This window comes from Hyaena hyaena, unplaced genomic scaffold (genome assembly GCF_003009895.1).
Source record: "Hyaena hyaena isolate Hyena2069 unplaced genomic scaffold, ASM300989v1 scaffold_202, whole genome shotgun sequence".
Classification (NCBI taxonomy): domain Eukaryota; kingdom Metazoa; phylum Chordata; class Mammalia; order Carnivora; family Hyaenidae; genus Hyaena; species Hyaena hyaena.
The window spans coordinates 1,842,019-1,865,540 of NW_024080832.1; the positions used below are offsets into that span (position 1 = coordinate 1,842,019).

The 23,522-nt window shown below is 50.5% G+C and overlaps 3 protein-coding genes across 6 annotated transcripts; all 3 read right to left on the reverse strand.

The window, feature by feature from the left end:
• Positions 1-11,671: 11,671 nt before the first annotated feature.
• RING1 (ring finger protein 1) lies at positions 11,672-15,629 on the reverse strand. The gene is made up of 7 exons (XM_039241854.1): positions 15,474-15,629; positions 15,227-15,361; positions 14,265-14,425; positions 13,948-14,163; positions 12,837-13,226; positions 12,382-12,655; positions 11,672-12,086 (listed from the first exon to the last, which is right to left on the reverse strand). Exons 2-7 carry the CDS (start codon positions 15,302-15,304, stop codon positions 11,985-11,987), a joined length of 1,221 nt encoding a protein of 406 aa, XP_039097785.1. The 5' UTR covers positions 15,305-15,361; positions 15,474-15,629; the 3' UTR covers positions 11,672-11,984.
• Positions 15,630-17,317: 1,688 nt separating this feature from the next.
• Positions 17,318-19,637, reverse strand: HSD17B8 (hydroxysteroid 17-beta dehydrogenase 8). Of its 2 annotated transcripts, XM_039241758.1 has the most exons (9): positions 19,468-19,553; positions 19,060-19,277; positions 18,841-18,957; positions 18,637-18,729; positions 18,452-18,537; positions 18,249-18,333; positions 17,984-18,026; positions 17,702-17,776; positions 17,318-17,511 (listed from the first exon to the last, which is right to left on the reverse strand). In XM_039241758.1, exons 1-9 carry the CDS (start codon positions 19,511-19,513, stop codon positions 17,495-17,497), a joined length of 780 nt encoding a protein of 259 aa, XP_039097689.1. In that variant the 5' UTR covers positions 19,514-19,553; the 3' UTR covers positions 17,318-17,494. The 2 variants fall into 2 exon arrangements, with proteins under 2 accessions (XP_039097689.1, XP_039097690.1); XM_039241759.1 differs by lacking the exon at positions 18,637-18,729 and having other exon boundaries at positions 19,468-19,637.
• A 104-nt stretch (positions 19,638-19,741) lies between these two features.
• Positions 19,742-23,414, reverse strand: SLC39A7 (solute carrier family 39 member 7). Of its 3 annotated transcripts, XM_039241756.1 has the most exons (8): positions 23,306-23,414; positions 22,580-22,994; positions 22,320-22,488; positions 22,108-22,161; positions 21,814-21,978; positions 21,527-21,667; positions 21,121-21,317; positions 19,742-20,644 (listed from the first exon to the last, which is right to left on the reverse strand). In XM_039241756.1, the coding sequence occupies exons 2-8, from the start codon at positions 22,991-22,993 to the stop codon at positions 20,372-20,374; spliced, it is 1,413 nt and encodes a 470-aa protein (XP_039097687.1). In that variant the 5' UTR covers position 22,994; positions 23,306-23,414; the 3' UTR covers positions 19,742-20,371. The 3 variants fall into 3 exon arrangements, with proteins under 3 accessions (XP_039097687.1, XP_039097686.1, XP_039097688.1); XM_039241755.1 differs by having other exon boundaries at positions 22,580-23,379; XM_039241757.1 differs by lacking the exon at positions 23,306-23,414 and having other exon boundaries at positions 22,320-22,472; positions 22,848-22,899.
• Positions 23,415-23,522: the final 108 nt, after the last annotated feature.

Consider the following 23,522-nt stretch of genomic DNA (forward strand, 5'->3'; position numbering starts at 1 on the left):
TTCTGAAGTGACAGCCAGAACCCCTTACTCTCCTACTCAGTTCCTTAGTGACTGCCCCTCCCCTTCAGGTAAAATACTCCCCTTGTTCACTTTGCACACAAGGCCCTTCAGGATCGGACTTCCTCTGTGAAACCATAGTGTCCTCACAATATGGTGGAAAGAGCGCAGTTTGTACAGAGTGGCTTTAAACCTCATCTCTGCCATTTCTTGGCTCTGTGGTCTTCAGCAAGTTCCTCTGGACTGCAACTTTCTCCTGTATAAAATGAGACAGGGATGTTGTAAAGGTTCATGGTTTATATGATTTCGTGAATCATCTGTCACTGTGCCTGGCACATAGTAAGTGCTCAAGAAATGTTAGATTGTTCTCTCCCTTCCCTCCCATCTTTGTGCTTTGTGCTTCTATCAGCAACACTGAGTTACTTGGGGGTCCTTAATTATGTCCTACTTTTCATTGTCCATGCTGTGTGCATGCTTTTTCCCCTATCTGGAAAGTTTACTACTTATTGTCCACTCCCCCTCCACAAAAAAAGCCAGCACATGCCTTTTTTCAAGAAGGGACTGAAATCTGGGGCGCTTGGGTGGCTCAGTCGGTTGGGTGTCCGACTTGGGCTCAGGTCATGAGCTCACGGTTCATGGGTTCGAGCCCGACGTTGGGCTCTGTGCTGACAGCCAGCTCAGAACCTGGAGGCTGTTTCGGATTCTGTGTCTCCCTCTCTCTCTGACCCTCCCCTGCTCAAGCTGTCTCTCTCTCTCTCTCAGAAATAAAAAAAAACATTAAAAAAATTAAAAAACAAAGAATGAGCTGAAATCTCAAATACTATGAAGCCATCTTTGACTCTTCTAGGTAGAATGAGAGCACTTTTTCTTTTATTATTTTTTATTTTTTAAGTTTATTTATTTATTTTTGAAAGAGAGAGTGCAGGAGGGGCAAAGAGAGAGAGGGAGAGAGGGACTCCCAAGCAGGCTCTGCACCGTCAGCACAGAGCCCGATGAGAGGCTTGAACCCACGAACCATGAGATCATGACCTGAGTCGAAACCAAAAGTCAGATGCTCAACAGACTGAGTCATTCAGGTGCCCTGAGACCCCTTTTTTTCTAATTCTGCCTGTTTGGGTGCTCTACAAGTGCCCAACAAGCCACTTGAATATTCAGCCTGTTAGCAGAAATGTATTGTATCTCACAGTTCTGCAGGTTGACTGGGCAGTTCTGCTTCAGTTAGTGTTGGCTGGGGTAGTGGGGTGGTTGGATGTTCCAAAAGAGCTTCAATCATTTGGCAAGCAGTTGACACTGGCTGCCAGCTGGAGCTCAGCCACTGCCGGCATCTGTGGGCCTCAGTTTGCTTCATACGGGTCTGTCAGTGGCTGCTTGGGCTTCCTCATAGTATGGTGTCTGAGGTCCAAGGAAGCACGTTCCAAGGGGCAAAGGTAGAAGCTGCAGATCTCATAAGGCCCGACCTCAGAAGTGACACATTCATTCTCGCCACATTCTGTTGGCCAAAACAGGTCACATGGCCAACCCAGATTCAGGGGAAGGGGACACAGACGATATATACATCTTAATGGGAGGAGTCACAAAGAATCTGCTGTCATCTTCAACCTCTCACACTCCCGTGGCATTCTGTCACTCACGTTTATTGTAGCTCTAATTACACTGTACTTTTAAGACCCACTCATGCATCTGTCTCTGTGCCAGCCTCCGTCTCACAGCTCAGAAACCGACAACCCACTCAAGTGTTTCATTTGGTTCACAATGTGCTTTTATTATTCTTTTGAATTAATTATAACACTTCAAAATTGAGACATTTTACAAAAACATTGGGATTTATAGTTTTTCGTGAAAAAAAACTTTAAATGTGGCAATGCTGGCTCTGAATTCCTTCATGGTAGCACCTGATCAGGAGCTGCTCCCTCCCCAGACAACCATACCCTGGCACTTGGTACATTACCTGCCCAGCCTTCACAGAAATGTGAGTTTGCAGCCCCTGATTTAGCTCCTTGAAGACAGCATTTGGGTCATCTTGGATAACAGGCACTTTCATTGTCAGGTGAGGTTCTTATGAGATTTTAAACCTTGAGGTTAAAAAAAGAAATTATATGTGGCTGGAGGTGATGTTTAAGAACACTAATAGCATCATCGTCAACAAGGACAAACTTCTAGAGTAGTTACTCTAAGTTAGGGAATGTTCCAAGCACTTGCCAAAACTTATTTTACACTCTCAGCAATGCCAGGAGATAGGCACTTCTAATATGTGCATCTTATAGATGAGGAAACTGAGGCATATAGCAAGGAAGCAACTTGCCTAAGATGAGCAGGTATAAACAGGAGGAGTGAGACTTCACATAGAGGAGACACAGAACAGGTAAGGGCATTGGCTCTCTCCACCTACATAGCCATCAGCATTGGAGTCTTTCAAAAAGATGAACAACTAACTTTTGGGATGCCTGGCTGGTTCAGTCACTTGCATCTTTTGATCTCAGGGTCATGAGTTCAAGCCCCATGTGGGATGTATTGATTACTTAAATAAATAAACACCTAACTTTCATTTAGCATTTTTATTAGCTCATTTAATCATTACAACAACCCAGTTCAGCAAATCTTCACTTTGGCATCACCTCTTTTGCTTCACATCTTTTCTTTAGAAAAAATTAGTAAAGAGCATTACAGTTACAGCTAAAGCCTATCCCATTCCTTTCCTTTTCTTGGTGGTAATTATTATTCTATTGGAATTATTCCCATGCCTATTTTGTACTTTTAACAGGTATGTTTGTTTTCCTAAAGGTGTGCCATTGTTTTGTGTATTTAAAACCCTACATAAATAGAATACAACATCCATTTTTGCAACTTTCATTTGCTCATTATATTGGTGAATATAGTTATAATTCATATTTTAACTACTGTGTAGTATCTACTCCCTTACTTTATGGACAGTTAAGTTCTTACCACTTTTTCTTGACAATCAAATCATACTGCATAATTTTGTCTCCTTTTGCACAAGTAGAAATGTTTTTCTGAAGAACACATCTCAAAGCAAGCTTGCCGGGTGTTAGGGTATGTGTATTTTCAGCATTTAAGTATGTCGACTCCTGAACAACATGGGTTTTAACTGCATGGGTCCACTTATATGGAGATTTTTTACATTACAGTACTATAAATGTATTTTCTATTCCTTGTGACTTTCTTAATAATATTTTCTCTGGCTTACCTTATTGTAAGAATACAGTATAAAATAAATATAACATGCAAAATATGCATTAATTGACTGTGTTATTGATGAGGTTTCCAGTCAACTGTAGACTATTACTAGCAGTACTTAAATTTTGGGGATTCAAAAGTTATATGTGGATTTTCCACTGTACAGTGGATCAGCAACCCTAACCCCACGTTGTTCAAAGGTCAACTGTACTGTCAAATTTCTCTTCAAATTTGTCATAGCTGTTTACACTTCAAGCCAAAATGTGAGAGTACCTATGGTCCCACATTTTTGTCAGTCCTTGGTGTTATCAGAGTTATTTTAATTTTGCTGAGTTAATGTGTGTAAAATAGTATCTCATGGTTTTGATTTGCATTTGTTCATTACTAATGAAGTTGAGCATCTTTTCATATATTTATTGGATGACTTACCTATTCATATCTTTCGCTCATATCTTTCGCTCATTTTCTCCGGCCTTGTCCTTTTCTTATTGATCTGCAAGAATTCTTTAGAAATCCTGGGTACCAAACCTTCATTGATCATACAGGTTGTAAATATTCTCCAAGTCTGTGGCTTGTATTTTTTATTTTGTTGTGACGTCTCTTATTTTCTAGAAGTTTAAAAAAATTTTAAAGATATAGTCATATGTATCCATATTTCCTTTTATTGTTTGTGCTCTTTGTATCTTGTTTAAAAAATCCTTCCCTATTCTGATATACATCATCAATATATTACCTTACAGTTTTTTCGAACAGCTTAAAATTTTATTTTTCACATATTTAAGTCGCCTGAAATTTATTTTGGGGTATGTTGTAATATAGGGATCTATTTTTCTCTATGTGGATAACCAATTAACGTGAGACAATTTAACAGGCAGCCCATCCTTTTCCACTGATCATAGGTCACTTTTGTCATATGCTAAGTTCTCATGTCTTTGAAGGTCTGATTCCAAGAAGTTCTACTCTTTAACAATGGTCTATTTAATTTGCGCATGTGCAGGACTACACTGCTTTAATCACTATGGCTTTATAGTTAAAGTTGTGATATATGATAAGGCTAGCACCCTAGTATTCTTCCACTTCAAACTTGTATTGGATTTTCTTGGCCATTTACTTCTTTATAAAAATGTTGAGAATGGTTTAAGTTCCATAAGGAATGTTGGTGGGGTTTTGATTAGAACTGAAATTTGTAGATTTGAGAAAAATTGCCAACTTTATATTGAATTTTCCTCTTCTTGAGCATGGAATATCTCTCCATCATTTTTTGTCTTCTTTTCAAAATGATCTCCAATCGGGTTTTATAATTTTCTCCATAAAAATCATGTTATATTTACTTCTAAGTATTCTATAGTCTTTGTTGTTATTACAAATGATATTTTATTTGTTTTTTAAAAAATTTTAACGTTTAATTTTTGAGAGAGACAGAGCATGAGCAGGGGAGGGGCAGAGAGAGAGACACACAGAATCCCAAGCAGGCTCCAGGTTCTGAGCTGTCAGCACAGAGCCCGACGTGAGGCTCAAACTCACTCACAGACTACGAGATCATGACCTGAGCCGAAGTTGGTCGCTGAACCGACTGAGCCACCCAGGCGCCCCATCTTTCTGTTTTTAAAAAAGTTAATTTATTTTGAGAGAACTTGCCAATGCTGAGCGGGGGAGGGGCAGGTAGAAAGAGCGGGGGGAGAGAGAGAGAGAGAGAGAGGGAGAGAGAGAATTCCAAGCAGGCTCCCGCTGCCAGTGTGGAGCCCAACACGTGGCTCAAACTCATGAAATCATGGCCTGAGCTGAAACCAAGAACCAGACACTTTTTTTTAAATTGTTGCAGTTTTTAAAAATAGTTTATTGTCAAGTTCGTTTCCATATAACACCCAGTGCTCATCCCCACAAGTGCCCTCCTCCATGCCCATCATCCCCCTTCCCTCCCCCCCACCCCCATCAGCCTTCAGTTTGTTCTCAGCATTCAAGAGTCTCTTATGGTTTGCGTCCCTGCCTGTCTCTCCCCCCCATTTCCCCTCTTCTTCTCCCCCACGATCCTCCATTAAGTTCCTCCTAATCCTCCTATGTGCGCAAACATATGGAATTTGTCCTTCTCTGCCTGACTTATTTCACTCAGCATAACACCCTTGAGTTCCATCCATGTTGCTACACATGGCCAGATTTCCTTCTTTCTCATTGCCATGTAGCATTCCTTCGTATAGATAAATCACATCTTCTTGATCCATTCGTCCGTTGATGGACACTTGGGCTCTTTCCATGTTTTGGCAAGAGCCAGACACTTAACTGGCTGAACCACGCAGGTGTTCCCAAGTGGCACTTTTTAAAAACAAAATCTTCTTTTTGTTTAATGCTGTGATATAGACATACTGATGTTTGCATATTAATCTTGTCCCCAGAAAGAGGTGTATTAGTTCTAATTATTTGCGGGTTTTCATAAATTTTCTTTGTCACTAATCAATTATCTATGTATAGAGATGGCTTTATTTTTCTGTTTTCTTATTGTGCCAGGTCAGATCACCTAGAACAAGTTGAATAGAAACAGTAAAAAGTAGTATCCTTGTCTTGACTTTGGAAGTTATTTTCTCATTTTAGTTAACTAGATTTTTAAAATTTTTTATAGGTTTTTATTTATTTCTAGGAGAGAGAGAGAGACAGCATGAGCAGGGGAGGGTCAGAGAGAGGGAGTCACAGACTGAAACAGGCTCCAGGCTCTGAGCTGGCAGTCAGCACAGAGCCCGACACGGGGCTCGAACCCATGAACCGGGAGATCATGACCTAAGCAAAAGTCGGACGCTTAACCGACTAAGCCACCCAGGCGCCCCTTGTTAACTAGATTTTTAAAAAAATAATGAATTAGTGTTAAACTTTATCCATTACGTTCTCTGTACCTATTGAGGCAATCATTTTTTCCTATTTATTTATTTATTTATTTATTAACATTTATTTGTTTGTTTTGGGAGAGACAGAGAGAGTACAAGCTGGGGATGAGCAGAGAAGAGGGAGAATCCCAGGCAGGCTCCTCACTGTCAGCGCAAAGCCCATGCAGGGCTCAAACTCATGAAACTGTGAGATCATGACCTGAGCCGAAATCAAGAGTTGGACGTTTAACTGACTCTTGAGCCACCCAGGTGCCCCCATTTTTTCGCTTTTACCACGTACAATTGTAAATATCATTAATGCTTTATTTATTTATTTTCATTAATAGATTTTTAAAGTACACCATCCCTGTGTTCCTGCAATAAACCCTTCTTGGTCACACACACACACACACACACACACACACACACACACAGAATGAGAGAGAGAGAGAGAGAGAGAGAGAGAGAGAGACTTGCACAGATTCTGCCAGATTCAGTTTGCTAATATTTTATTTAGGATTTTAGTCTTCTAAGTGTGATTGTCCCTCTTTTTCCATCATCTGGGACAGTTTGTATAATATATAAACAAATGGTTTGTAAGAGTTGGCAAAATAGGGACACTTGGCTGGTTCAGCCTGTAGAGCTTGTGACTTGAGAGCTTGAGTTCAAGCCACACGTTAGGGGCAGAACTTACTTAGGAAAAAAAAAGGTTGGGGCGCCTGGGTGGCTCACTCAGTTAAACATAATCTCCTGGTTCATGGGTTCAAGCCCCGCATTGGGCTCTGTGCTGACAGCTCAGAGCCTGGAGCCTGCTTTGGATTCTGTGTCTTCCTCTCTGCCCCCTCCCTGCTTGCTCACCTGCTCTCTCTCTCTTTCTCTCTCTCAAAAATAAATAAACATTAAAAAAAAGTTTAAAAAAACCGAGTTGGCAGAATAATACATCTGTAAAATGTGTATGTGTTTTAACTTCTCATTCAGTTTATTAGAATTTATAGATCTGGTCAGGTTTTCTATTTCTTCCTGAGTCAACTTTGGCCACTTTTCATCTAATTTCCCCACCTCTTCAGGACCAAGACCTCCTCTCCCATTCTTGGGTGGCTGGTAAAACATTTCTCAGTTAATAGAACCAATTCTCTCCCAGTCCCCTTCTAGCAATCATGGCCATGGTCAGCTTATCCTCTGGCTTTCAGTTTTCTCTTTGTTTCTAGCACTTGGGAATTTGTTTTTCTTTTGAAAATTCATTGTTTACTTTCCCCCCATATTTTATCCAGTATTTCTAGGTGATGGTACGTTTAGATTTTCTAATTCCTCCATCTTGCTTGATTCTGAAGTCTTTTCCATTTTATAGATAAGAAAGGTTGGGTTCAGAGTCATTTAATAGCCTGAAAAAGGTCATACCACTAAAACTTTTAACCTAGTTATTGAACCCTGATATTACGGTTCTGAATCCTGTGCTATTGCCACATTAGTCCGTGCTGCCTTCTGAAGCCAATGAGGCAAGACCAAAAAAGGGGATTACAGAGTTAAAGGATTACAAGATGGAGGAGGCCTGGGATGAAGCCAGGACTGTGGAGATGAATGATGCTAGGAAATATGGAGGAAGGAATGGTTTAAGAAAATGGCATATGGGACTCCTGGGCTGCAGTTGCTGGAGGGAGAATCACAGCCTCAAACCATCTTCTCTGAGATTCTCAAATATGTAGGCCCTACTCCAGATCCTGGCATGCAGGCATCCATTAAACCAATATTTCAACTCAATATGTATGGAGTGTCCAGTTCGAGGTCCCCTGCATATGGACAAGAGTGAGCATCTGCAGTTATGACTACTGCCCTCAGAGAGTTTATATCTTCCAGGAAGACAGACACCCATCAAATAATGAACAAACACAGAACTGCACCTATGCCAAGTGCCTCTGAGGAAAGGTACACCTTGGTGTGGGGGCTCAGAAGAGAGGAATTTGACCCAGGAAGGAAGCTGAGATTTGAGGAAAGAAGAGGAGCTAAAAGAGAAATGGGAGGGAGAGCCTTTCAGACTGAGGGACCAGCCTGCACAAAGGCTCTCTGTGGAAGGAAGTGCAAAGCGGACAGGAAGTGGAGCCTTCAGACTGAGTGGAAATGTGGTGAGAGGAGTCTGGAAAGGCCTGCAGGATCACACCAGGCAGGGCCTTAGAGGCCAGGTTAAGGACTTGTGTTTATAAGATCAATGGGAAAGCACTGAATGGGTTTAAGCAGGGTGCCTGAAACAATCGGATTTGCATTTCAAAAAGGCCTGACTCAGGTATGGGGGCCTGTATTGGGGAAGGCCATTCCCAGCCTCTCCAGCTATTGCAGTGATTTGGAAGAGAGCCAGATGCTCCAAATGGTGGCTGGACCAGGGAGGTGGAAGTCTGGACAAGGAGGGACAGACTCGAGAGATATAATGGATATAATTGATCAGACTAGAGGTGGATTCAGTATTGAGATGCTCGCCATGAACAACCTACAACAAATCTTTAAAGGCAGGGGCCACATCATAGGATGCCTGTTTGTTATACCCAGGTCCCAGACCAGCCTCTGACAGGTGGTGGACTTCCAGAACATGCTTCTGGAAAAGGCGAAAATGACTAGCAGCCCCCCAAGTGATCCTTTTAACTCGAAAGGTTCTTTCCTTCCTTCTTTCATGTGTCAATAATCAGCCTCTCTGACATATCCTGGGGAGAAGTCTGCCAAATTCTAAAGGGTATACTTTGGGAGGAATTAACGGGAGAACTAAGGTCTACCTTAGCCTTTAACGTGAATGGTAACAACAAATTTACTGCAAGTGTTGCCCAACAGAACCTTCTGAAAGGGTGAATGATAGGGGTGCCTGGGTGGCTCAGTTGGTCAAGTGTCTGACTTTGGCTCAGGTCACGTTTTTCACGCTTCGTGAGTTCGAGCCTCGCATCATAGCTCGTGCTGATAGCTCGGAGGCTGAAGCCTGCTTTGGTTTCCGTGTCTCCCTCTCTCTCTGCCCCTTTTGTGCTCACACTGTCTGGCTCTCTCTCTCTCAAAAGTGAATAAACATACATACATACATACATACATACATAAATGAAAACAGCACCTTCTTCAGTGCCAGGCTAGGGCCAGAGGCATCGTCTAGAGGGGGCGCGTCCCAGCGTTGCCAGCACATGAAGCAGGTTCCCAGCACAAGAGGACATTAAGCAAACAATTTCACGGATGAAGTACAGATAGCAGGACAGGAAGTGTTTGTGTTGGGGCTTGACAACATCGGGGGCGGGGGTGGGGGGAAGATACACTGAAGAAGAGAGGAATAGTCTCCTTAGGACGTTTGTACCAGAAGGAGTTCTAAGTTTTTCTGCACTCACAGGATCTGCTACAGTTTGGGGACTGAGAAGCCTGGGCGAGGAAAAAGGTGGGAAGTGGATGTGGAACAGAGAGACAGAGTGGGGGGGGGGGGTTCTTTCCCTCTCACCTCCCACCTCACCCTCCGCCCAAGACTCCCTTCTTCCCTTCTCATCGATCCTGGCTGGCCCGGCCGCACCTCTGCCGTGAGGCTCTTCTTAACCACCCTACAGGCTCCTAGTGATCCTCTGTTCCAGAAGGGTGGAGCCCCTTCTGCATGGGACACTTGCTGTTCCTCCTATAAGGACAAAGCTAACATCTCATGGAGCATCTACGGCAGTGGTTCTTGGCCTTGGAGCACATCAGAATCACATGGGAGGCTTGTCAGAACACAGTGGCCCCACCTCCAGAGATGTATGTGCATCCCAGGCCTCTCTTGACTCTTTCTCTACCTTGTCCCTTTGCACTGTTAGTTATTCTCCTGCACGTACGTTGTTTCTCAACCAAACAGTCCAGTTCTTTTCTGTATACTTTGTATCCCTTGCTTTGCCTGATCTATATATGCAGGCTTAATTAAGAGAGACGGCAGGATTTGGGGAACTAACCCAGGGAAGCCAGCGGTGCAACAGAATCGGAGCTTCCCCGCCCCCCCCCCCCCCCAGCAACACGTCTTTCTCCCAGCACTGGGGAGGGAGAACACCTTGTCAAGTAGGGTAGTTACTCTTTCCTTCCTGCGTGGGTGAGGGAGACTTACCTAGGGCAACGTTTTGCTGGGTCTCCCGTATGATGTCACCCAAATAAACAAGCACATCCTTCAAAGTTCAGTCATGGAGGCAGCAGAGAGGAGAGAAGGAGAAGGTGGGGTGGTGTTGACTGCGGAGCCGGGGAGGGAGAGCAGGGCCAGAGGAGGGGAGATACAGGGGCAGGGGCCGCTGGCTGTTCCAGAGTTCAGCAAGAGGGCGGGGGAGCAGAGACCGAAGAGGCTGAGGGAATGAGCAAAGTGAGGCTGCGCTGACGCTCCTGGCGGCCCTGAACCAGAAGAGAAGCCGGGTTCATTCCATATGAGTCAACTTCCACCTCGGTATCCTCCCCGACTCCTCCGCATCTGTTTCTATCTCTTTGAAACTTCAGGAACAACGCCCACCTCTCCTCCCGCCCCACCGTCCCGGGAGCTCCACAGCCGCTGGATACCTGCGGTTGGAGAGGAGGGGAGCCAGGATCAGGGGTTCCGGGAAGCGGGTACGGAAAGGGACTCCTACAAGGGTGAAGTGGGTGTTGTCCAGGCCGCCAGGTCTGCGAGACTTGGCGGGGCTGGAGGTGCCCCTGAGTCGGTACTGAAGGTACTAGGGACCAGGGGAAAAAACGAGAAATCCCATGCGCGGGGCAGGCTGCCCTCGGGTCCGTGGGCAGCCTCTCGGTCTGACTCCTTTGACAACCGGGCGGAGAACTGAGCGAGCCGCAGGAATTTGGGGCGGACCGGGTGGGGGCGCGAAGGGCAACGGAAACAGGAAGTGAGGGGCAGAGAGGCTGAAGGGGGGGCGGGTAGAGGGAGCATCAGTTCCTCCCGGAGAGGCCGGTCGTCCTCCCTGACCCCCGAAGTGCATGGGACGCGGCGCGCGGCCGAGCACCCCGTCCCCCGCCCGGACCTGGCTTCACTCGACGCCGCCACCCCTCTGCTCTCGGGCCGCTGCCCTGACAGGCAGAACTACACCTCCAGCGCCGTCCTCCCTCCACTCGGCCCGCGGCTCCGCGGCCACCGGCTCCCGCACTCCTGGGAACTGTAGTCCCAGGTCCTGTCCGCCTTCTTTCGGAGGCGGCCGAGATGTCCAGCGGGCGCGGGGCGGAGTGTCTCCAAGCCTTCCCCACTTCCCTCCCTCGTGTCTTTCCAGCTCTAGAAACTAGTTTCTTGCAGTGAGGAGGAATTATTTTTCCAAACATCACGGTCCCCTTGGGAGTCTACTAATAAGCCTTACTCTCTTGAGCCACTTTCCTGCTTTCCCTTTGGTATTTAAATGCTGGATTTCAAGCTGGGCGATTCAGGTTTTAGGGGGCAAGTTTGAGACCCTTCAGAAATGGCTCACCTCTTCACCCTGTCTCTTTCAGCTTCGAGGGTCGCTTCCCACTAGTTTTGAACATATTTGCTGATTTGGGGATTCAGAAAAATGGGATTTACACACCGTGAATAACCTTTGATATTTCTTCCCCATTTCTAAGGTTGAGTCCACATGATTTCCAGCTTGTCTCCCCAAATCTTTTTTCCCCCCTTCTAGTACACCCGTGATAAACAGACACAGAACTGCAGGTTTCAAAGGAAAAGAAGCAAATTTGTTGTTGGTAGGAGGGTATGAAGGGGAGGGTTCTTCACCTTCCCCAACATCTTGTAGAGATGGGAAGTTGAGGGGCAATAGAAAAGGCAGTAGATGGGGGCGCATGCCCCACTCTGTACAATATAGAAGAATCTGATATAGACACTTTGTATAAAAGCCACTTGTCCTCATTTGTGTCCTCTTGCTGGCTGGCTGGGCTGGGGGGCACTGGGGAACAAAGAAGCTGGGGTGGTGGGCCAGGACACAGGGATACCCCATGGTCCCCATCCTCTGGCATCCCCTTGTGGGGTCACTTTGGATCCTTGGTGGGGGCATAGCAAAGCTCCAGTGGCCGGGACACCTTCCAGAACTTCTCATTCACCAGTTCCAGGGTCAGCGAGCCATTCAGTGTCTACAGAGGGGGTGGAAGAGAAAGGCAGGGTAAGAAAAAGTTGGAGAAGGTGGTAAAGGTTATGAATGAGAGGCAGAAAGTGACCAAGGAAGGAAGAAAGAAAAAGGAATAATAAAAAAGGTGGGGCAAAGCAGGGGCACAGTGGGGAGAAGACAAGACAGAGAAGAGAGATGGGAGACGCAGAGGGAGAGAGGAGGGTGGGCTAGTTAGCAGGTCAGGATCCACGGGTCTGTGAGGCCCCAGGCCACCCTCCCAGCCTCTCCCCTCTTCCAGCACAGCCCTCAGAGGCTCTCACCGTGAAAGCTCCGCCCCCAGGGGCGATGTAGATAGTGTACTGCTTTTCGCTGACACCTTCCAGACTCGGCAAGGCAGGCTCCTCAGGGCCGTCACCTCCTCCGGTACCCCCACCCTCTCCACCACCCCCATCAGGTCCCCCGGCATCAGAGGCGCCCCCTCCAGGCCCTCCTGGCTCCCCGGCCTCTTGCTGCTGCCTCCGCTCAAGGGCAATACGCAGGGCCAAGTACTTGGAAAGATGGTCCACTGTAGCATTCCCAGTTGTCTTCACATACCTGAAGTGGGAAAGAAGGCAGGTTTAGGGCACGGGAGCCTCAAATGGAAAAAGGAAGTAGGGGATTTTCCAAAAGGGCCTCTGGGTTAGGGTTTCTTTCTGGGTTTGGGTGAAGCCCACTTCTGATAGACGTCTATGTGATCTATGTTTCTCAGAGGTCGGGGGAAAGACAGGGCTCTCACCTAGTCTGGCAGTATTCTCCCTTCTCCACGAGCAGGGGGTGGGGCCGGAACACGAGCTCAATTTCTCCACCTGGCTCCGGGGGACTGGGGGCCCCAGGAGGGCTTGGAGGGCCTAGGGTTCCCCCTCCCAAGGTCCCTCCCCGGTCACCAGAGTCTTCCGAACCAGCACCCCCACCCACCCCACCAGTGCCACCTCCCCCTGTCCCTACACTGCTCCCCCCTGCACCCCCGCCACGGGGTCGCTTGGGAGCAGGGCCTGGGGCAGAGTCAGGGGCGGAGTCTGAGCTCACATCCTCTCCATCCCCCTCTCCCTCCCCAGGCTCTCCTTCCCCCCCACTCATCGTGGTGGTCTGATCTGACCCGGGCATCGGCCGCCTCACACGCTGGGCCCTGTAGAAGCAAGTGGTTGAGGTTAGAAAGCACCAAAGATAAGGGGTTTACACTTTAAACTTAAGAGAACAAGAGATCAGGGAAATCTTAATGATGACACCTAATATTTATTAAACACTAACTACATGCCAAACACACTGCTAAATATTTTGCACTAATCGCCTCACATAGTACAAATCCTAGAAGCAGGTGATTATATTCTATTTATGGCTGCGGAAACTGAGGCTTAGAAATGTTAAATAACTTGTGTGCAATCACAGCCCATGGCCTCTCCACGTGGACTCCAAGAACCAGTAGCATAGGTCTGTAGAAATGCAGAATTTCAGGCCCAACTCCAGACACACTGAATTAGAATTTGCATTTTTAACAAGACCCTCGGGTAATCTGGATGCATATTAAAGACTGAGGAATGCTGGCCTAGGAGGTCATTTAATTCCCGGGCAGTGTGAATCCAGAGTTTATGCTCAAAATCACTCGACTATTCTAACTTCTAGAAAGTTAGAGAGTGAGTTATCTTTTTTTTCCTTAAGAGCAGCAGTACAGGTTGCTAACTAAGCAGCTGCAATTTACATCCCTGACTTCCAGACCTTGACAATCGGGCTGTGGTTAGCTATGAGGATGCTAAGGCTGAGAAAGCTGGCAGGCAGCAATGACGGCACCGGGAGTCTGACCCGCAGATCTGTCCCACCAGCCCTTCTATCGCCTCTCTCCCGGCCCGAACCTGTGCATGGCCTGCATGCGCAGCCCCTCTTCAATGCTGGAGCTCAGTGCCTGTTGGTTGTGCAGGCGGCTGAGGCGAATGAGCACCCGGTCTTGGTGGGCCTCGTATTCCTCCCGGCTGGGATAGATCTTAGAGATCAGGGCATCAAAGTTGGGATCTGGCCGCAGAGACCGCTTGGATACCAGCTTCTTGCGGCAGGTAGGGCACTCCTTGTTCCTGGGGTGGGAAAGAGGAGGCCCTCAATGGGTCAGTCGTCAGGACACTGAGGCCCCAACTCTGTACCCTTCACCCCATTTCAAACACATCCCTCCTGTTACCCGCTCCGCAGGGCCGTGACAATACAGTCGGAGCAGAATCGGTGGAGGCACTCCTTGGTGGTCATTGTATTCTTCAGCATGTCCAGGCAGATGGGGCACATGAGTTCTGAATGCAGTGACCGAGGGGAAACCGCAATCTCTGTGCCATCCATGATGGCTTCCTGGAGACATCAGTGAGTGGAAAGGTGATGGTGGGTTGGCGGGAAAGGGGTTTAGAAGCAGGTGGTCAATGGGATGGGAATTTGAGAAATACAGTGAAAGAGCAAAATCTGGGTACCCCATGTTGGCCACTTGAGGAAGATGGGAATGCTGAGAGAGAGAGAGAGGAGCAAGTGACGTGGAGAGAACGGAGGACAGAAAGGATTAGTGTCCATTAATTGAAAGCAGGGGCTTTGTAACAGGAGGATCTGAGGTTTGGTGAGAGGTCTGGGGCAGGGGTGGCACAGATGTGGGGTTTGGGGAAGACTTTTTCAATCTAATTTCTTAAAGTGTGGTCTGGGTGCCACCTGTATCAGAGTATCCTAAGGTGCTTTAAAACAGATTCTGGGGCCCCATCCCATAATGGTAGCCGAATACTGGCAAGGCGGAGGGGGTGGGTTGTGCGGGGGGGGGGGGGGAAGGCTCCAGTTTCACTAAACTTGGAGGTAAAGTCTTATACGCACTGACTTATTACATTGAACTGAGGAACGCTGAAGGTAATGTCTGTTTACTATTTTTCAGATGAGGGCTGTCATACTTGCCATACGTCTGTGGCAATAGCTGATGTGAGAATTAAACGAGATAAACGTGAAAGTGCTTAGAAAAGATTAAGGTGATTCAAAGGCAGGGTCAAGGGAGTCTGTGACATCCGGCAGGGTCGGCAGAATAGGGCGACAAATGGAAAAGAGGCCGTGAGACAGCGGTCTGTGGATTGAAGGGCTTGGGGAAAGGGAGCAAGCTGTGAAGGGAAAAGTCCCCATCACCTGCGGGGTCCGGTGGAGCTCATAAAGACTCAGTTCCCACGTTTTGCTGGCATTCTGGGCATTCGCTGGCGTCGTCATGGTGACCGGGCACAGACCCCCACCAGGGCTCGGCGGCAGTGGAAGAGGAGAGGTAGGCTGGGGAAAGGGGGAAGGGGGGTAGGGTGTTAGGGGGGGCCGCCCTCGCGCAGACCCCGCCCCTCCTGTGGCTCCCCCCACAACCTCCGCCCCGCGCCGCGCTGCCCCTCACCGGGCTCCTGCCGTCCGCGCGCCCCCGCTGCCGCAGTGCCTCTCACTGGGCCCGGGCTCTCAGCCCCAGTTCGCTCGGTCCGCTGCCGCTGCTCAGACAGCAGCTCCCGCCGCCGCCGCCGCCATGGCCCGGGCGCTGGGGCCCTACGTCACTTCCGCTTGTCCCTCCGCTACCCCCCACCCCCGCCAGCGGAGACGTCACCCGCCACTCTGAGCTCGGGTGGGACGCGACGTGGGCTCCCGGGTTCCCCAGTCTTCAGGGCGCGCCTGCTTCGCGCGAGGAGCCGGCGTCCCCGGAGTCCCGCGCTACGTCGAGACCACGGTCTCAGTTCCCCGGCCGGCACCGTCGCGCTGCCAACCTTAGCCACCATTCCCTTCCCGAGGTCCCCACCCGGGGCCTCCGCTCCGGAGGGCGGGGCCTGGGATCCCTTGGACCCCGGGAGGGTAGCGAGGGGTTGGAAAAGGGGCCACCTCCCCCACTCCTCGTCCCTTAGCGGTTCTGGGGGACAGCTGTCCCCATCCCCACAACTCCGTAACCCCAGCGCGGCATTCGGGGAAGGGAGGGGCTGCAAAGGATCCTCGGCCGCTTCAGTGCTCCAGTCTGTGAATACAACTAAATCCAGATGAGCCCGGGATTCCCCTCACCACCCTGGGGACTTGCTGCACCCTTCGCTTTGGCTCTCCCTAGACCCTCCGACCCGCTCTCCCCTCGAGGTGTGGGGGCAGCGGCTCGGGACGTCCAGACTCAACTCTCGGCCGGAGCCAGAGACTCGAGAATTGCGTTTGGACAATCAAGAGCCGCGGCCCGGGTCGGGGGAGGGAAGCGCACGGGAGGAACAGGGGAATGGAGACACCACGCGGAAGCAGGGACACACACACACACACACACACACACACACACACACACACACGATGGGGCCCCTATAAGGGAAGGGGTGTGCGTGTGTGGGTGGGTGGGGGCACAAGGGGCAGAATGTCTGGAGTGGGAAGCGGACAGAAGCCTCCTCCAGGACTTTTCTGTAAAGGAAAGGGATGGGGAGGAAAGAGAAGAGGAAGGGGCAGAGCGATCCCCATTGAGGGCAGGGGATGAGATACGGGGGGAGGGGGGAGAAAGAGACCGTGGTGGGCGTCCTGTCTCCTCTAGCCTGAGCTGGGGCTCCCGGACTTGGGCTGCAGCTGCCAGGGGGTAGCCTGTTTCTGGGACAAGGCAGCAGTGGGTCCCCTCGCCCCCTCCCCCAGTTCCCCCCTACTTCCCTGTCCTCTCCTTCAGTCCGTGGCCAGTCCTTATGTGGGCTCCAGAGTCGATTAGCGCGGACCCCCTCCCCTTCCTCCTCCTCCTCCCCCCAGCCCCCTCCCTTCTGCTCTCCTCCAGCCCCTTTCATCGGCTGGTCCATTCCCCTAATCCTGGCCCCCTCCCCTAATCCCCCCCACCCGACCCCAGGCCGGCTGCAGCTATTGTAAGGTGGAGAGAAAGGGGAGGGGGGGACTCAGCGAAGGGAGGGGGTGGGGGAGGGCCACCTGTTCCAAGACCCCCTCCCAAGGCCAGACTGGACACCAGGATGGGGCCATGAACAAACCACCCTTGGGGACCATAAGGACCCAGGGAATTGGGGGGAGGGTACTGGGGCTGTAGGACCAGTGGAAGGGGGTGGGGCAGAGACCCCCTCCCTCCATAAAGACCCAGAGTGTCACGCATACACAGTGACACACACTCTCTCCTCTCACACCCGGCGGCGGGGGTTGCCCTGGGAGACCAGGCAGTGAAAGGGAACAATCCTTCGGGAAAGGGAAAGGAGGGGGAGGTGGGGAAGGGTCTGAGGGCTTAGACACAAGAAGAACCGGAGGTGGCAGGGAAGAGGATTTGGAATTTATTAGGGTCACAAGCACCCCTGCCTCCCATATTCAGCATTCCAGAGCCATACACTGCCACCCCTTTTGTAGCCTGGGAACTCAGAGTCCTCATCAGCAGGAGGCCGGGTGGAGTGGTGGGGGAGTGAGCAGAATCCAGGGTCCGTGAGGCAGTTACATGAAAAGACCTCCTAGGAGGGGCAGAAACATTTGGACAGATGCATAGGTGGAGACAAATGGGCTGGGGGGAGGTGTGTGTGTGCCCACTTCGGTCCCTTGCCTATGGGAACTTCTGCTCTTCCCTCAGTGGCTCCAGACCCCCTTGTCTTTTCGTCTGGGTTCCACTTATCTGCCCTCTCCCTCCCCACGATGGCCTCATACCAGTGACTTCCACTGAGGCCCCTGTGATGTATCTACTGTCTTCAGATGCCAAGAATGCGACCACATCTGCCACATCTATGGGAACGGTGGAGAGAAGGCAGAATCCTATTCACTTTCATAGACCCAAAGTCATCACCTCCCACCAGAACCCCTCTCTGCCAACACACACACACACACACACACCAACCACGAATCCTGGTGAGATCCTCTCAGATACCACACACTTTGGGACCTCTTCATTCAGGCCCCCTCCCTAGCTCCTCCTCCTTATTCAGTGCTCACCCTCAGGATCCCCAAAATGTCCCATCGGGATCATTCCAGTCACCTGTAAGAAAACACTCACACGTAGGTAAAAGTTTCTTTTACGGGGTTTTTTTTTTTTTTGCAGGCTGAGTCTGTGATGCCTTTTTCTTTTGTCTTCTTCATTCCTTGCACACTTATTGAATTTACTATTTGCCAGGCCCTGTGCTCAGCATTCTCTCTGAAGCCCAGAGAGACTGGGTGTCTGAGTAATTCTGCCCTCTGCCCTCTACCCACAGCCTCCTACCTTGTCCAGCACTTTCTGTGGCACTTTCTGTGTCATGGGTGTTGCAATGAACCCTGGGAGGACAGAATTACAGCGGATCCCATGTCTGTGGAAGGGAGAGTGGCTGCTGACCCTGGGGAGGGCTGAACACTGACACCCCCCCTCCCCAGACCTTCCACGTGGCTCAGCAAATCCCTCTGTACCCCCAGCTGTGCCTGACTAACCGGCCAAGCTCTCGAGCTGCAGTCTGGGTCAGCCCAATGACTCCAGCCTTGGATGCTGCGTAGTTTGTCTGTCCCATGTTCCCCACCTATAGGTGAGTCAGAGATTTGGAATGAGTCAGGAGTCCCAAGGAGGGCCTCTCTTCTCTATGCCCAGTTGGCTGGCTGATCTCCTAACTCAACCTGACCTTTCCTGTGATGCTACTGATGTTGATGATGGAACCATGACAACCATTGGACACCAGGGCTTGGGCTGCAGCTTGAGTGACTAGAAAGATGCCCTGGTGGGAAAAGAGTACCAAGGCAGAAAGGAACAGTTGGGGTGACAGTCCTCCTCCAGCTCCCTCCCCCAGGCTAGAGAAACCACAAGTCACAGGTTCAGAAGTCGCCACCTTGAGGTTGACAGCTATGACTTTGTCCCAGTCATCCTCAGACATGTGGAGCAGAAACTCATCCCTGGTGATCCCAGCACAGGACACAACGACAGATGGTGGGCGAGAAAAGCAGGCCTATGGAAGGGAGTGGTTACACATGAAAACCCAAGTACAGCCAGGTTAGTGAAGTCAGTCGATGTTGGCTCTTTAAACGGGACGAGGTCGTCTCGCGTTCACCTGTACTTGTTCCAGCAGGCGCCTGACCGCCGCGGACTCTGACACGTCAGCCTGGAAGGCTGCGTGAGCCCCGCAGGGCGCCACCTCCTCGCTCCCCTGCCCGCGCAGCAGCCGCACCGTCTCGCTTGCCGCCACCCCGTCCAGGTCGCAAGCGGCCACGGCGGCCCCCTCTCTGGCCAGGCGCACACTGACAGCTCGGCCGATGCCGCTACCAGCGCCTAAGGTGGGAGAGAACACGCGGAGTGGGGGAGGAGAAAGGGAGGAGTAGGCAGGGGTCAGAGGTCAATAGGGCGCAAAGTTAGTAAGATTCGGACCAAGGACCAGAGGCTACAGCCACTGCAGACCCCAAGGGCGCCCCCGGACAACACCCCGGCACCCCGACCCGCCCTGGAAGAGCATTCCCTCAACCTGTGACCAGGGCCAGAGCCGAGAGGAGCCGGAGCTGAGACGCCATGTCCGGCGGTGGGCGGGCGGGCACAGCACTCAGCCAATCCTAGCGCAGAGGGGGCGTGGCAAGAGCAAAATCGCGCCAATCTAAGCCCGGCCAACGTTGGGCCTTCGGTCGCCACTAGCGCAGGCCGACCCTCCACGGCGGGGGCGTGGTCACACACCACCGCTCTGGAACCTGGGGACTGGAAAGATGAGGGGCCCCCAATTCTCCCCAAAAAAGACAAAGACCGCGTGTGGGGCGGAAGATCCGAGGACTTTATTTCCGGTTACCTCCCCTACCCCTCAATTCAAACAGTGATATCAAAAGAATAGGAAAAAAAAAAAAAAAAAAGGCCATTAGATTAGCAAACCCACCTCCCCACCTCAATCACTCCCAAATCAGGACACACGATTGATGTTTAATTGATGTATATCCCCGTCTCTTCCTGCTACCCACTCTCCAGGGCTCTGGTCTTCCCTGAAGCTTCTACCAACAGGTGGGAGGGGAAGGTGGACCTTGGAGAAACCACCATGTGGTAGCTTGGTCTTCTGAAAACAGGTTGGGTAGGGGACACAGGGTAGGCTGTCATCACCCTCTCTCTTCTCCAGCCTTCTTCATGGCCCCATTTAGTCCCCCAAACCCAACAGCATGGTCAGCACATGACTAACACTATGGTCCCTTTGACTTCTCATTCTCAGTTCTGAAGCTCCTATAAAACCTCAAAATCGTGATGACCTTAACGCCAAAGTTACCACTTCCCTAGGATACAACTTCCTTTGGCAGATGTCCCTGGCCAGGGTCCCCAACTTCCACAGACCCCTGACCTGGAGGACTTAGATGCTAGAGGTTTAGGGCTGGGGTGGGGATGGCTTATCCCCCCTCTCACTCGAGGTGGGCAATCAGCACCATCATGACAACTCCCCCCAGCAGCCCCAGCACCTCCAGAAGTGACTGCAATGGTGATGCTTCCCTCAACAGCTCAGGCAACACGGACACCGTTGCTACATAGATAAAGCCACCTGCAGTGAATGGCAGAACCCAGCCAGGACCTGCACCACTTGCAACTTCACTGCCCACTGCCCCTCCTTCAGTTAGGAGGGCACAGGCTGCGCCTGCCAGTGCCCCTATTGCCGTCAGTAGTTGTAGACGCATCGCCTGGTGGGCAGAAAAGACAGAAAGGTATTCAACAACATCTAAAGATGATCAGTGGTTAGGCATGTCTGGTCGGGTATAGATATGGATCGGTAGGGTGCCTGTCTTTGGAACCTGAGGAGTAAGGCAAAAAGAGGAGGATCTAAAATAGACACTTTCTGAAAAATATAAAATTATCAAAGAAGTCCTTTCCACAGAACTTCTGATTCAGAAGGTCAGGGTGAGGGGCAGTGTGAAAGACCCTCATAAACCATTCAGATGGTTTGTGGACCAGAGTTCAAGAAATACTGAGCCACAGGACAAAGAAACAATTTCTTCTCCCTAATTTCTAGAGGATGTGCTGTTTGTAATAGTACTAATTTGGAACTACTGTGTTAATAGTTTGTAACTGAAACTAATGAGAGGCGGTCTTGGGTTTTGGGTGGGTGAGAAGGAGGTAAAGACTGAGGCAATCATGTCCCCTGCACATCATTACCAACCTGCTTTTTGCTGCACCCAGACTGGACCAGGATGGCAAAGTCCCCGACTTCATGGGGCACTTCATGTAGCAGGACAGTCATTGTGGTCAGGATCCCTAGCCCCCGACCTCCTCTAAATGAAGCACCAATAGCCAGACCATCTGTGAAGTTGTGTGCCAGGTCAGCAGCCAGATTCAGGTACCCTGACACACGTAGATCTTGTACAAGTGAAAAGGAAGACAACATGATTAGAAGCATCTACCATCCCTAGTCCCAGCCCCCGTCAGCCATTATCACATCTCCCCCCAGAGACCACTTCACATCCAGCCCCTTCCTGTTTTTCAGATACCTGCCATTACCCACAATGCATATTCCATATGATTTGTGACATCCCTTGCCCAAGTTTATCAGTAACCCCGACCCTCACCTGAACCTGTTTTTTCCTCTTCAGAATTTTGAGGTTTCACTGGCCCATCTTTGAGCCCTGTGCTCCCTCCTCTCCTCTTCCGAGACCCACCTGCTTCCTTTTCTTCTTCCTCTGAGCTCTGTTTCTCCTTTAAAGAACGCTCTGAGGGAAGAAGTTGGTAAGAGCAGAGGATGGAAATCCCCAGAAATGTCCTCTAAAGGGAAGTCCCCTCCCACCGAAGAGCCATAAGATTAGGGGATTCTGAAGCAGCCAAAGTGGCTTTCAAGGAAAGTTGTTCCTGGACTCACCCTGTCTTCCATGCCCATGACTTCCCTGTGTGTGACCATGAGCATGTCCATGTCCATGACTGTGTCCATGTCCTCCTTTCACATGTCTCACAAATTTCTCCACCACAAGAAAGGCAACAATTCCACTGAGGACCCATAGTCCCACAGACAGAATGGGGCCCTGGCCTAGGAATAGAGGCATTGAGACATTAAGGGAAATGTGGATTCCAGACTCCTCTTCCCCAAGTGCAGGAGAATAGGGAGGGAAAGACCTCCCTCAACATCCCAACACATCTCCATCCACCTCTTCCTCACCACTGTGGGAATGTCCATGTCCAGGCTGCTCCAGAGGGTGATGAGAATGAGGTTCTAGAGAAAGGAGGAGAAAAAGCCAGATAACAGAATACCCTGCCCAAGGGGCATGCACTTGGGGGAATACTGGAAGGTCAAGGATCACAAAAGAAGAACCTTTTTGCCCAGAGAATAAAATATATTAAGATTTGCGATAGTGGCCAAAAATCACTTACCCAGGGCATGAGGGATGAGGTGCAGAAAGGCATCTCCCAGGAGCCCACCTGAAGCAAAACTGAGCAAGATCTGGAGCAGAGAGCGGTGCCGGGGGGAGTTTGATTCCACGGGGATGAGGAAGAGGACAAAAAATGGAGCTGCAGAGATCAGCACTGTGGCCCCCAGTGCCTGGTGAGGGGAGAGTCAGGGGGTCAAGTGGTGCGGGGTTTCCCAACAATTCAGAACCGGCCCCGCTCTCCCCCATCCCCTGGGGACTCACATAGGCCCAGAGAGTGACAGTGTCCAGGTCCTGCTTGATGCCTGGAGCCCCAGACTCCCCATAGCCTCCATGGCTGTGCTCACGGTCATGTCCATGTCCTCTGTGGTAGAGGCTCTCATGGGATTGGCCATGGCTATGGCCATGGTGCAAATCCTCATGTGAATGTCCATGTTCGTGACCGTGGGTATGCCCATGCCAGATGCTTTCGTGAGTGTGGCCATGGCCATGGGCATGACTGTGTCCATGGTGAAAATCCTCATGGGAGCGCCTGTGGCTGTGGCCATGGAAGTCTTCGTGCAGGTCCTGGTGCAGGTCGCCATGACCCCCGTGTCCGGCCACTAGCAGCCCCAAGGCCGCCCAGGTCAGCAGTCCCATGGCCACCCAGTGGGGGGGCCCCAGGCCTCTGGCCATCATGCTGACCAGAGGGACAGAGATAGTGACTCCACTTGACCCTCAACTCTATACCTACGCAGGGTCAGTTTTACTCCGTTCGTGCCCTCCGTCCACGTCTATGGGCCGCTCACCCATTCCGTTCTGTCCCCACCCACATTGTTCCCAAGACTCCGTCTCTTTATCTCGAACCCCCTCCCGGATGTAGGGCCCTGGGCCACCGCTCTAGGCTTTGATCCTCCACTTTACGGACTCTCTGGGCCCTAGTCTCTATGATCCCCCAGAAGATGGAAAAGGCCTGGAAAGGATGGTAGGGTAAAGCAGGGGAATTCTCACCGGCTTCAGGATCCTCTCCTTTCCCGGTTTGCTCGGACGTGGCAGTCCCGCCTCTGGCTCCCGCGAGAACAGGAAGTTCCGTTCCACCTCGGTCCTAATACCTTTACCAATATGGCGACACACTGGTGGCGGCGAGCCCTGCTCTAGCGCGCATGCGCAGGTGTGGAGGTTATTTGAGGGGAGGCTGGGCGAGGCCGGCTAACTGGGCTAAGGAGAC